This window comes from Heterocephalus glaber, unplaced genomic scaffold (assembly GCF_053883595.1).
Source record: "Heterocephalus glaber isolate CG9 unplaced genomic scaffold, H.glaber_assembly_v1.0 deba00001463, whole genome shotgun sequence".
In the NCBI taxonomy this organism is placed as follows: Eukaryota; Metazoa; Chordata; class Mammalia; order Rodentia; family Bathyergidae; genus Heterocephalus; species Heterocephalus glaber.
Genome location: NW_028258310.1, coordinates 18,922,342 through 18,936,208, shown reverse-complemented (window position 1 = coordinate 18,936,208; position 13,867 = coordinate 18,922,342). Strand labels below are relative to the sequence as shown.

The 13,867-nt window shown below is 50.7% G+C and overlaps 1 protein-coding gene across 28 annotated transcripts in view; it reads left to right on the top strand.

Annotated features, from left to right (window-relative positions):
* LOC101699484 (protocadherin gamma-C4) overlaps positions 1–13,867 on the top strand; it is a 168,266-nt gene that overhangs the window by 144,087 nt on the left and 10,312 nt on the right. For 26 of the 28 annotated variants that reach the window (XM_021266119.2, XM_013075696.3, XM_013075692.3 and 23 more), the window contains one exon: positions 7,391–7,449. In XM_021266119.2, the coding sequence (XP_021121778.1) occupies positions 7,391–7,449 (59 nt within the window). Of the gene's footprint in view, positions 1–7; positions 4,049–6,954; positions 6,991–7,390; positions 7,450–13,867 lie in introns of those variants that run through there. The other 2 variants (XM_013075687.3, XM_013075702.2) reach the window with 2 other exon arrangements.

The following is a 13,867-nucleotide window of genomic DNA, read 5'->3' as shown; positions in this document are numbered from 1 at the left end:
CCGCCAGTGACTGAGTGTTATTCTGATCCAGGCAAATGGCTGGGCCATGTCCCAGACAGTATTGGCCTCCTTGTAAGAGCCCATAGTGGTGTCACTGTTTTTGTGAGTAGTAACTATGTGATAAATGCTGTGTTTTAAAAGTTTTGTGAATTAACCAGAAAGTTGTAACAGATTACAACTGGGAGTGGGTTGTGCCCATTTTGGAGAGTAAGGAATGAAAGTAATTGATGGTCAAGAACCAGGTAGACGTGGAAGCACGCTGGTAGAATGTGGAGGCATAGAAAGCTGGAGTGCACAGAGGTGGGACATACCAGGCAATCACCTAAACCCAGGGCTGTTTTCTCTGCTCTTCCTCAATGAGGCAATCAGTTTCTGGGGAACCTTAACTCTGGATTACACTTTCCCATTGGGTTGAGGAGGAACTGAAATCTGCCTCATAGAATTGAGTACTCCCTAACCCTCTGTGAACAGATGTCTCTATTTGAAACACAACAGAAAACAAAAAATAGTCGAGAGCCAAGGGAGTTGAGAGGTACAAATAAAGGTAAGAGTAGAAGTCTTGTGGCCCAGGTCTTCATGACTTCTGGTCAAATCCCTACTGGGATTTGAACTAGATGTGGTAGATTGGAAGCAGGGGGACATTCATTACCTCTTTGGGGAAAAAGCAGTAAATTAAATCATAATGTCAGAAAACTGATTTGCAGCTGAGGAACTCAGAGACATGTACACTCTGGCAGTCTTTAAGTATAGCTTTCCTGAATTTGGTGAAACCGTAAAGCTTAGAGCCCATCCCTGGCCTCTCCCATCCTCCTAGGTATAGCTGTGACACTCTTTCCATATCCTGAGTCAGGGATCTCAGAAAAGCTAGGTCCTGTAGTCATCAGCAGACGTTGAGATTTTCCTCAAATCATTGCTTGAGTCTCAGGGCAACACTTTAGAGGGTCCTAACAAATCTTTTCTCTTACCCTAGCAGCATCTGGAAGGATGGGGGAGGGGAGGGAGGAAGCACATGGGCTTTGCCTCTCTCAGAAGGACAAAGTTTTGTTGGTTCAAGCAAAGTAGTGGAAGTTTCTGAAGTCATGCAGGAAGTTGCTGGGACAGAACACTGAGGAGCTTTGCATCACTTTGTCTTCCCTGTTGAGCACCATCTGAGCTGTCAAACTTTGCTGCCAAGGGGGCTGAATCAACTTGCAGCACGAAATGAGTGGGGAGGTAGCGAGCTTCTGTGACACAGATTTGCAATGCCTGTTCCCAAGGTTTCCTGGGCTGAGGAGACTTTGTAATTGGTTAAGAGCAGACAGACTTTTTGGCCAATCAAACTCAGAGCCGAGGTGGGGGATCTGCTTTTCCTACCCGCCTCTTCTCCTCCAGCTCCCCAGCTCCACTCACATTTAACTCCCCTTCCCCCTACCCACCCCCGCCATTTGGTGACTAAGAACTGCTGCAGGCAGGCAAACCTCGGAGCAGGTTTTAAGAGGCTGGAAGGAGCCATAAGAGATTTCAGCTGCTGCATTCCAAGCCCTGGATCTACCTTGGAGACAGGACAGCACAGAGTTACTCTCCAGGAAGGGACTTCTGGGTCATGGGGCTCAAGACACCCCCACAGCTCCCTGGGAAATGGCAAGTGCTGTGCATGTTGTCCTTGTGCTGCTGGGGCTGGGTGTCTGGGCAGCTTCGCTACACAGTGGTGGAAGAGTCTGAGCCGGGGACGCTGGTGGGGAATGTTGCTCAGGATCTGGGCTTAAAGGTGACAGATCTGCTGAGCCGCCATCTGAGGTTGGGCTCTGAGGAGAATGGGCGTTATTTTTCCCTGAGCTTAATGAGTGGTGCTCTGGCAGTGAATCAAAAGATTGACCGAGAGAGCCTTTGTGGAGCCAGCACCAGCTGCCTGCTGCCAGTGCAGGTGGTGACTGAACACCCTCTGGAGCTCATTCGTGTTGAGGTAGAGATCCTGGATCTCAATGACAACTCTCCAAGCTTTGCCACTTCTGAGCGAGATATGCGCATCTCAGAATCAGCAGCACCTGGGGCAAGATTCCCACTGGATAGTGCCCAGGATCCAGATGTGGGCACCAATACTGTGAGTTTTTACACTCTAAGCCCCAGCAACCACTTTTCTTTGAATGTGAAAACCCTAAAAGATGGGAAGCTATTCCCAGAGCTGGTGCTAGAGCAGCAGCTGGATCGTGAAACTCAGGCAAAACATCAGCTGGTGCTCACTGCTATGGATGGGGGTACCCCAGCCCGCTCAGGAACCAGCCTTATCTCCATCATCGTGTTGGACATCAACGATAATTCTCCAACTTTCCAGTCCTCAGTTCTACGTGTGGGACTCCCGGAAAATGCACCCATAGGCACACTGCTGCTCCACCTCAATGCCACTGATCCAGACGAGGGCACCAATGGCCAACTTGACTATTCTTTTGGAGACCATACATCTGAGGCAGTGAGGAATCTCTTTGGCTTGGACCCTAGCAGTGGAGCAATCCATGTGTTGGGTCTGATAGACTTTGAAGAGTCCAGTTTCTATGAAATTCATGCAAGAGCCAGAGATCAAGGACAGCCAGCCATGGAGGGCCACTGTGTGATTCAAGTGGACATAGGGGATGCCAATGACAATGCTCCTGAGGTGCTACTGGCCTCTTTAGTCAACCCTGTTCTGGAGAGCACACCAGTAGGCACAGTAGTGGGGTTGTTTAACGTGCGGGACCGAGACTCAGGCAGAAATAGTGAGGTGAGCCTGCTTATCTTGCCAGAACAGCCATTTCAAATCAAGCCTTCTGAGAACCACTACTCACTGCTAACCAGCCAGCCCTTGGACCGAGAGGCCACATCCCACTATATCATTGAGCTGCTGGCCAGCGACGCTGGCTCCCCTCCCCTGCACACATCTCTCACCATCAGGCTCAACATTTCAGATGTTAACGACAACGCACCCCACTTCACCCAGCAGCTCTACACTGCTTACATCCCAGAAAACCGGCCTCCAGGCTCCCTTCTTTGCACTGTGGCTGCCTCAGATCCAGACGCTGGGGATAATGCCCACCTCACCTACTCTATTGTGGGGAGTCAAATTCAGGGGGCCCCAGCCTCCTCCTTTGTGTATGTCAACCCCAAGGATGGAAGGGTGTTTGCCCAGCGTACTTTTGACTATGAGTTGCTGCAGATGCTGCAGATTGTGGTGGGCGTTCAAGACTCTGGCTCTCCCCCACTATACGCTAACACTTCTCTACATGTGTTTGTCCTTGACCAGAATGATAACGCCCCAGCTGTGCTGCACCCACGGCCAGGCAGGGAATTCTCAACCCCTCAGCGTCTCCCTCGCTCTGCTCCACCTGGCTCTTTGGTCACCAAGGTGACAGCCGTGGATGCCGATGCAGGCCACAATGCATGGCTTTCTTATTCCCTTTTGCCACAGTCTACAGCCCCAGGACTGTTTCTCGTGTCTGCACACACTGGTGAGGTGCGCACAGCCCGGGGCTTACTGGAGGATGACTCTGACACCCAGCAGGTGGTGGTCCTGGTGAGGGACAATGGTGACCCTTCACTGTCCTCTACAGCCACAGTGCTGCTTGTTCTGGAGGATGAGGACCCTGAAGAAACGCCCAAATCCAGCGACTTCCTCACGCACCCTCCGACGCGGTCAGGCCTTACTCTTTACCTCATTGTGGCTCTAGCAACCATCAGTCTCTTATCCTTAGTCACCTTCACCTTTCTGTCAGCTAAGTGTCTTCGGGGACGCGCAGATGGGGACGGGGGCGGGGACCGGTGCTGCAGGCGCCAGGAGTCCCCTTCCCGGGAATTCTATAAGCAGTCCAGCCCCAACCTGCAGGTGAGCTCTGACGGCACGCTCAAGTACATGGAGGTGACGCTGCGGCCCACGGACTCTCAGAGCCATTGCTACAGGACGTGCTTTTCCCCGGCCTCCGATGGCAGTGACTTCACTTTCCTCAGGCCTCTCAGCGTACAGCAGCCCTCGGCTCTGGCGCTGGAGCCTGAGGTCTTTCGTTCCCGCGCGAATACGCTGCGGGAGCGGGAGCGGAGCCAGGTGAGGACTCAGCACCGCCCAGGGCGTCCCCTGGGGGCGGCGTTGGAGAAGCCACCGGTGCACCTAAGGGACCTGGACCTTGCATCCTGCCTCTCAGGCTGGCTCGGCTCCTGGTTGCGCTCCGCCCGATGCACGGGATCATTTGGACTGATTGAGCGGAATCAGAGGAGTGCGGGCGGGCTAGGGTCTTGGGCACTGGGAGGTGGTGGTAATAACGGGGCGGGCGAGGAGAGGTGGGACCCACCCCTGCTCCCGCCCTTGCACTCAGAAAAGGAAAGGGCTCCCTTGAGCGTCCAGTGAATTTTTAGCGAGTTCCTCGAGGTCCTGGGTGGAGGCCTTCAAAGTTCCAAAGTTCCCCCTGCCAGCCTCCTAGGCGCCTGCTTCAGCACGCTCCGCTGGTCCTTAGGTCTAGTTTCTGTTCGGTTCCTCGCCACTCCCACGATCTGTGACTTCTCTGTCACCGGAAACCTTCCCCATCCCCACTCCACCCAACTGCCTCTGTCAACAGCTCCTACAGGGGTGGGAGGCTGGTGGCGCGCTGCTCCCTGCGAGCCACACCCAGGACCCCAAACTTCGCACCTGGACGCTTCAGCTGCACGTGCGCCAACACATAGGCACACCAGGGCCGCTGCCAGGGTCACGAGGCTGTCCCCGGCCCACTCACAGCTCCCCTCGGGCGGTGACAGAGGCTTTCGTGGTTGACTGTGACGCCCAGGTGCCGGTGGAAGGTCCGGGTAGCCCAGGGTGTGGTGAGGACGTTGCAGCCTCCTCCCAACCTTCCCGCTCACACCCAGGGCAGGGGCCATCCCCTCGGAGCTGGCCTGAGTCTTCATGGGCTCCTGAAACACAAAAGTGACTCTGGGTCCTCTTGATGCAGGGTGAGCGGGATTATGTGACCCACGGACCAGTGGTGCTTCTGGGCCTGGGGTTCAGCACTGAGGGCAGAGGTCCAATAGCCCAGAAGCCTTGGCTAGGCAGGCAGGTGGGCTGAGGGTTGGCCCAGGGTATGGGGTGGGAGGTCGGGGCAGAGGTAGGCACTCTGACCTTTATAGAAAGTGAACTCCTTCCCCCCACAGGAAGTGGGTGCTCCAGGCTCTGGATGCTCAGAAATAGGCTTTTGGCTCCTTATGACCACAATATGCTCACCCATCTGGGGTCAGGGCTTTGGGTGTAACCAAAGTATCAGACGGTAGGAGGTAACCCCAGCACTCTGGGAGGCCAAGGCAGGAAGGTCAGCAGTTTTTGGCCAGCCTGGGTAACTTAGTGAGATCCTGTCTCAAAATTAAAAACACACACAAAAAAGTCTGGGGACTAGCCCAGTGCGAAGACCCTGTGTTCAAACCTTAGTACCTCAAAACAAAAAAAGTATCTGAGATTGCTGGCAAGGCCTTCCTGTTGAGGCATATGGAAAGCCATAGCCTCTGCCGGATGCCAGGAGTACCCTTGTATATGGGAAAATAATAGTAAAAAGCACAAGCTTCCACAGCCCTAGGAGCTTTTACACAAAAAAATATCTGTACTCCACCCTGCCCCCTACTGAATCAGGATTACTTTGAAACAGCATTGAATGAGAGATCCTTCCTCCATACACCTTCCTGGAGAATCAAAACATCTTATTTGATCTTCCCACCACCATTGCTGGATAGGTACTAACATCCCCCTCTTATAAATGAAATTCATGGAGGTCAAGTGATTGTTCAAGTTCAGAGTGATAGACTCTAACCCAGGCCTAACTTCAGAGTGAGTGCTTTGAATGGCTTGGCACTTGGATCTTGTAAAACTGGACAAGAGACAGTTGGCATCCGCTGGGAAGAGGTAAAGGTGGGGTTCTTTCCCTTTAGGACCTTACCTGTGGAGGAAATTCCTTGGCGCTCCTATCTTCAGGATGAGCCTGTCATCCATGGTCCTATCCTCCCCTGATGATCCCTGTCCCCTTGTAGATTCAGCTGAGTTTAAGAATACAATGGCTAGGGCAGGGGATTTAGCTCAGTGGTTCTGCACCTGCCTCATAAGCACAAGGTCCCGAGTTCAATCCGGTACCAAAACAAAACAAACAAGAATACAATGGCTGGGGCTGGTACCAAGAAAAAAAAAAAACGTACAATGGCAAAGGACTGGGCGCCCCTCCTCCCTTCTTTAGGCCAGTCCCAGAGTGATACTCATGGCTCCATTTGCACTTTTGGGGTTTTTTTTTGGGGGGGGTACCTGGATCAAACTTGGGACCTTGCGCTTGCGAGGCGGGCTGCAGCACCACCGAGCTAGATCCCCAGCCTTCCGTTTGCACTTGGGATGTTAGGTTGCTGTCAGTCACCTGTGGGCCTATGTGTGAGGCACTGGCAATCCTGGCCTTCTTTCTCCCCAGTGTATCCTGACACTCTCACACTCTCTGCTTCTGGGAGCAAACTTGAGAATTAATTACCAGCATACCCAGAACCAGTGAGGACATGGCTGTAGAGTGCTCCTTGAGCATGTGTGGTAACACTTACCCTGGAAGGATTGGGAGTGATTTGGTCATTAAGTAGCTGACAAGAGCCCCACAGCTTCAGCCAGGTTGAGGGTGACAACAGATCAGCCCCTTGGGAGCCCTGGAGACTTAGTTGGCTTTACTTAGAGACTGTGGGAGCTTGATCCCTCTGGGCTACATCCCAGCCATTTTCTCTGTCCCAGACAGAGCAGCCTTGTTCTCTCCTCCTTAGTCACAGGCCATTGTCTGGCATGGAGTTCTGGGGGTGAGAAGTGTCCCGGGGCTTGGATGCCCTGCAAAGGCCCAGTCTGGCATGACTCCTAAATTAATAATGTATTTAGCTGTGGGAAGATATCCTTGAGAGCCAAGGGCTGGAGGAGGTGTCCCTCTGAATGTGTCACTGCACAACTTGGCACAAAAAGGGTTACCCAGAGCAGCAGCCATCTTGCTGCAGACGATGCTTTGTTCCCAGCTGAGGGTCTGAATAATTTCATTCCAGGGCTGGTGGGATTCTCCTCTAAACGCCTCTTCTGCCACTTTTGGAAGCCTTCTCTGTGCTCCTCCCCGCAGGGCCACAAAAGATATGTTCAGTCCTTGGCTCAGAAGCTCTGAGTCTGGGAACAGGGAAGAAGAGGCTATTTCTTTAGCAACAGAATCTAGACTTGCTAACTGTGACAGATGCAATGTTACTTCTTTTAGACTCTGATACCTCAGACCTCTGAGACCTGCAGTTTTGTTTTATTTTGTTTTCCTCTTCTCTTTGGGGATATGTGCATTCCTTCCATGTCCTTCTGCCCCAGCCCATCCATCCCCAGGGACTCAGGTGGCGTCCTGACTCCTCTCAGTACTCAGTCCCTCTCCTTCTGTTTTCTCCACAGCAAGCCCCGCCCAACACGGACTGGCGTTTCTCTCAGGCCCAGAGACCAGGCACCAGCGGGTAGGTGACTGATTCTCCAGCCCACACTCTTCTCTGCAGCATTTTCTCAGCGATGACGATGACGTGGGAGGAGATTGGGGGGAGGGCACAGCACTTGCTACAAATGGCTGCTTCCCTCAGTCTGAGATTTTGGGAAGGTTTCGAAGGTTTTGTTGTACTGAGGGCTGGTACACAGACCCCAGAAGGAAGAGGCACCTACCCTGACAGTTTTGGAAGCTGAACACACACACACTTGCTCCTATTTCCCTTCTCCCCACCACATGCATGTTTTTCTATTTTCTGAGGGCTGTATGGGACCAGAAAATGGTCTCCGGATGGAAGGGAGGCTTTTTATACCCACCTCCTGCCAGCAACCACTTCCTCCAAGTGGAGCTGGGTTCCACCCTGACCATGGCCAGCCGGGGCAGAGGAACACAGGCCAAGAGGAGCAGCGGGAGGGGGCTGTCCACAGTCAGCACCTCCTTCGGAGCCTTTGAGGAGGAGAAAGGGAGAGGCCGCTGTGGGGAGTGCAGAGACAGCACAGCTCAAGCGAGATGAGGCTGAGGGAGGGGCGCCACCCTGGGGAGGGCCAGGGCGAGTGTCCCTTGTCTTGTGCCACCTCCAGCTGCCCTCTGGCCTCCACTAGTCCTGCCCTGACTGCCAGCAGGACTTCTGCTCTGCCTCTTCTCTCACAGTTTGTGTCTCAGCCTCTCTCTCCTCAGCTTCTCCCCTCAGTCTCTAGCTCACTTTGCGATCTTCGCCTTTCCCTCTCTTGTCTCTCTCAGGCTCTATCTTTCTGCTGCATCTCCATCCCCGCCATTTGAGTCTACTTGCTCTGATCTACGCCACCTGGCACTGTGCCTGAGATGGTGGGGCTGCTGGATAACTGTGGCAAGAGTGAATAAACGTGACTCTTCCTTTGGCTCAGTCTCAACTTCTCCTTTTCTGTCTTTGCCTCCCTTTCCTTGTCCTCGGCCTCTTCTATCTCTCCTTCCATTATTTCCTAGTCTCTTTGTGTTCTATCCCCAGTCTCCATGTTCCTCTGCCTCATGATTTCTACTTTCCTCTCTGTTCTCAGCCTCTGTGCTCCTCAGTATCTGTGCTTCTGTCTCTTTCTGCTTCTCTGAGTCTCTTTCTTTGCTGTACTTTATCTCTTTCTTCCTGTCCCTTTCTCTGAGCCCATCCCTCTCTCCTGTCTTTACTTGTGGGTAAGCCAGCCACACAGGCCCCTCTCCCTGCGCCCCACACACCGAGCCTTTGATCGCTGCTCCCCTCCACTTGCCCTCCCATCCCAGCTGCCAGGCTGCTCATTTCAGTCCCCTACAAATTCCTGTGGAGACAGGAACCCCCTGTGGGGGCAGGAGACTTCAGCAGAAAGAGCTCTAGTGGGTCTGAGGGGAGCCATGGGCTCTGGGCCAGGCCTCCCTGGTGGAAGCCCAGAGCTGGGAGGAGTCAGTCCAAGGAGCCCAGGGATAGAGGCAGGGGCTTGGGTTGCCTCCCCTGCCCACATCTGCCCAGATGCTAAGACGGTGAGCTTCTGGGCTGCCATTTTCCCCCTCTCCTCCCCAAGCAACTCCTCCCTGCCACAAGAACACAAGAAGCCTTGGTGTGTGGTACAGATTCCTGCTTCTGGGCCTGCCCAGTCCTGTCCTGGCAGCAGGAATGCCAAGCACTTCCTAAAGGCCCCTAAAACCAGAAGACTGAGGCTGCCCTGTCCCTCTGCTCCATCCCAGCTGTTTCTCTTCTTCTCCCATTGCCCCTCCCCCACCCCATAGTTACCCATTAAATTGTTCCTAAATTCATCCCATCAGCAAATGTTTATTAAACATCTACTATGAGCCAGGCCCTGTGCCAACACTAGGCTTTAAAAGTGAACACACATGGGCTGGGGATTTAGCTCAGTGGTTCCGCTGCCTGTCTCGCAAGTGCAAGGACCCCAGTTCGATCCCCAGTACCAAAAAGAAAAAGAAAGAAAGAAAAGTGAACACACAGATAGGATCCCTGAACTCATAGGTTTTGAGGCCAGCAGAGGAGAGAAAATTAACAACAAATCATACACACACACACACACACACACACACACACACACACGGGGATCTAGTTACAAATCATAGAAAGTTATAGGAGGAAGAGTAATGTGTGAGAATAATGGGAATGGGAAGGGGGGTCAGGGAAGGCCCAATAGGAGGTGACATTTGAGCCGCAGCTATGAGAAGCACTGGGCCATTTTTATTCCCTTTACCCATCCCCATCTCCAGCCCAAGTCCTGGACTTGGGAACCTACCAGTTGCCTCCCGTGCACCTCAGGGGATAAGCACCTTACCCTGCTTCAAGTCCCCTCCCATCAGTGAGAGGCTTAGCAGCCTAGAATTCATGGAGAGCTTTGGGGAGGAGGAGAGAAGGGCCAAGTGCTCTCTTTTCCTTACTTAACTTGCTAAGGATGAGAGGAGCATTTCTGACTCAGCTCCAAAGAGGCCAACATAAAACAACTGTTAGGGGTTCATCCAGCAACTTCTCTCCTTCATTCAAAAATCACTAAACACCTTCCATAGACCAGGCAAGAGATCGGACATAGTCTCTGTTCTTAAGAAGTTTGTAGTGCGTTGAGAGAGACAAATATTAATCAAATAATCACAAAAAATAAATGTAGGGCTACAGTTATCGTAAGTGCATATAGAAGGGATTTGACCTAGTCAGGAACAGGAGGACACCCAAGAGGAAATGAGGCTGTGTTAAGATCTAAAGGATGAATATGAACTAACCAACTGAAGACAAAGGAAGAGCACTGTACATGGAGGGAGGAGCATATGCAAAGGTCCTGAGGTGAAGCCTGTCAGGATTAACAGAATGGCAGGGAGTTTTCTCTTTGGTGCCATTTTGATGAGCAGATTGGAGTGAAACTTCTGTCATTCAATCAAACTCTGCTTCCAGCCTCCACTGCTTCCCTGGCCCACTATCTTGCCCACTACCCTTTAGCCCATCCTGTGCACCCCATCTGGTCAGGGTGTGCAGCAGAGCCAGTGTTGAGGTTTTCAGTGAATGTAGTTCAAGCTAACATTAGGACACACTGAATAGACAAAAGGAGAAAAGACTCACATTCTCAAGTCCTTGCCTACCCCTGCCTCCTCCTCCTTACTACTGCCCCTTCTCAGGTCATCCCTTTGGGATTTTATTTTGTTTCATTTTTGTTTTTGTGTTTTGGGTTGCTATGTAGTTCAGGCTGGCCTTGAACTCATGGCGATCCTCCTGCCTCAGCCTCTGGAGTGCCAGGGTTACAGGCTTATGCCACCACATCCAGCTCATCCTTTTGGCTTCTGATCCGAACAGCTGTTGTCCCAAGCTCAGAGCCCAGGGAGGCGTCTCTCCCTTAAGGCTATAACCTGGGCCCCACCCTGCCCTGCAGCTGTTCCTAGCCTCTGCCCGGGGAGGCGCTGACAGTCTCTATTTGGCTTCTATCCCACCCTGTTCCCTTTTGATAGCTCCAAATCTGCACCACCATTTGCCAGCTCTGGAGCCCTTTGCATCCCTCCTCCTCTGAGACACACTGTCCCCATCCTCCCTCAGACTAGTCATTCACCAAAGAGCAGCTTAAATTTTCTGCTTATAAAATGTTACTTGCTTTATTATAGAAACATGAGAAAGAGAAAAAATTAAAGAGAAATCACCTATGATTCTATAACCTAGTGAGAACCATTAATAACTTTTTTAATTAAAAATTTCAGGGCTGGGGATTTAGCTCAGTGGTTCCACCACCTGCCTCGCAAGCACAAGTCCCAGGTTCGATCCCCGGTGCAAAAAAAAAGAAATTTCAAGTCTAAGCAAAGTAGAGAGATGGTGTGATAAACTTCTATGTAACTAATGCTCTATCTTGTGTCACTTATAACCCCTCCTTCATACCCCACTTGGATTTTTTTGAAGCAAATCTTAGATATCATATAATTTCATTTGTATCTTCATTATCTTTAACAGATGAATGTTTATTTTTTTCTAGACAGGGTCTCACTATGCAGTTCAGGCTGGTCTTGAACTCATTATGTAGCCCAGGTTGGCCTCAAACTCATGGCAATCCTCCTAGGGTCTCAGCCTCCAGGGTGCTAGGATTATAGGCCTATGTAACTACACCTAGCTTTAGATGAATTCTTTCTTTTTTTTTTTTTTTTTTTGGTACTGGGGATTGAATTTGGGACCTTGTGCTTGCAATGCAGGTGGTGGAACCACTGAGCTAAATCCCTGGCCCCAGAAGAATTCTTTCTTAAGATCCACATTTTGTATTTAGTTGTGTCTCTTAACTTTCCCTAACCCTTTTTTTTGTTTGTTTTTTTGGTACCAGGGATTGAACTCAGGTCCTTGCGCTTGCGCAGCAGGCGGCAGAACCACTGAGCTAAATCCCGGGCCTCCCTAACCCTTTTTTTAATGTAAAAGTTTCTCCTTTTATTTACTGAGTTATTAACATTTTCATATGTAACTTTTCAAATGTTTTTGTATAATCAAACAGCATATGGAAGTTTCTCCTTTTTAAAAATCCAATTTACCAAAAAAAAAAATCCAATTTACCTAAATTGTTCATAAGCTTGTTCACACTTGGAATATCAAGAACTTTCACACCCAGTCAACTGGTATATTTCTTACCAGTTTTTTACTTTTCTTTGTACTGGGGATTGAACTGGGGACCTTGTGCTTGTGAGGCAGGTGGCAGAACCACTGAGGTAAATCCCTGGCCTCTTACCAGTTTTTAAAAAAATAGTAATTGATGGGCTGGGGATTTAGCCCAGTGGTTCTGCCGCCTGCCTCGCAAGCACAAGGTCCTGAGTTCGATCCCTGGTACCAAAAAAACCCAAAAATAAATAAATAAATGAAAAATGAAAAATAGTAATTGAGGTCATCCTGCCCATCAGTATTGTAGCCTATTTTTTCACCTTTGAAATATATCAGGAGAATTTCCCCATGTCAATAAAAATTCCTTAAAAATTATTTAGTTATTACATTATAGCCTCTCATACAGACATATATGTATATTTTTTAGATATTAATAAGCTCTTACTATGTTAAAAAGATACACATGTTGGGCTGGGGATTTAGCTCAGTGGTTCTGCTGCCTGCCTCAAAAGCGCAAGGTCCTGAGTTCGATCCCCGGTACCAAAAAAAAAAAAAGATACACACGCATTTATGTATTTGAACACAGTTACACCCAGACTGTTGTCAAGATGACTTTCCCAGATTTCTCACTTTTTTTTTAGCATGATGCAGGGAGAATATTTCACTATAGCTCAGCCCATAAGATCCCCCCCCACACACACACCCACATATACACACGCAGTATACCAGAATATAAACTCCTTGATGCAGGCAGTGTACCTATCATCTCTTAAATCCCAGGGCTGGTCACAGGCACTGGCATATAGTGGGTGCTTAGAAAATGGTGAATGATGCCTTTACTTTGCAGTCTTCCCTGGATCCTGGAAGAGTCCCCTGCATCTGCTGCTAGGGCTCCAGGGCACCCTTGCTGAAGCCTAGCATGGTGGTGGAGCCATAGGAGGCCTACTTTAAGGTTGCAGCTCAGCTGCTTGCCAGCTGTGTGACGTTGGGGTCCCTGAGCCCTGATTCCATCTGCAGGAAAACAAGGATAATCATAACCCTATCTGCAGGGTGGTTCTGAAGATGAAACAGAAGATAAATATATAGTCCAGTTGATCCAGTACTCAGAGAACAGGGAGCTCTCAGTAAATGGTGAAAAAAGAAGTCTCTGCTTGTGTCTTGTCAGCTCAGAGGGCTGGCAGCCTGCCCATCATGTCCTGGCCTTCTCCCTGCAGCCCAGCGCATCCTATTTCCAGGCCACCCTTCCAGTCACCTTTACCCCTCAAGGCCACTGCTCGTCGCCAAGGGGCGACCCCCTCACCTGTGGGGCCTGGTCCCTGTGGCCTCCCCAACAGCCCAAAGATCTCCTCCCTGCTGCTTCTCCCATGCTCCCCATTTTACCCCATTATACCCCTCACCTGGCCCTCAGCCCACCCACCAGAGAGCTCAGTCCGACTAGAAGTGAGGACTCCCAGACTTCCATGGCGACAGAGATAGCTGAGGCCCCCCCACCTCTGGGTTCCTGCCCTCCCAGGGGAACCTCCACCCTCGGTCCTTTCACAGGAGCAAGAGTGATGTTTAAATCCGTAAATCCCATCTTGGCCATCTCCCTTTAGACACCCCAGTGGCTTCCCAGAGCTCTGAGGGTGGGAGCAAAATCTTTAGTGTCCACACTGCTGCTCCAGCCAGACCCCACCTACTCGTCTGTCTTAGTCCTTTAAAGTCACCAAGCTCCTTCCGCCAAGCAACTCAGAGGCTTAGAACAGTTCCTCCCTCTGCCTGGAAAGGTCTCTCCCAGAACACTACACCTCTTCTAGGTGAACTTAGGTTTTCCTCTTAACTTTTTATTTTGAAATATCTCAAA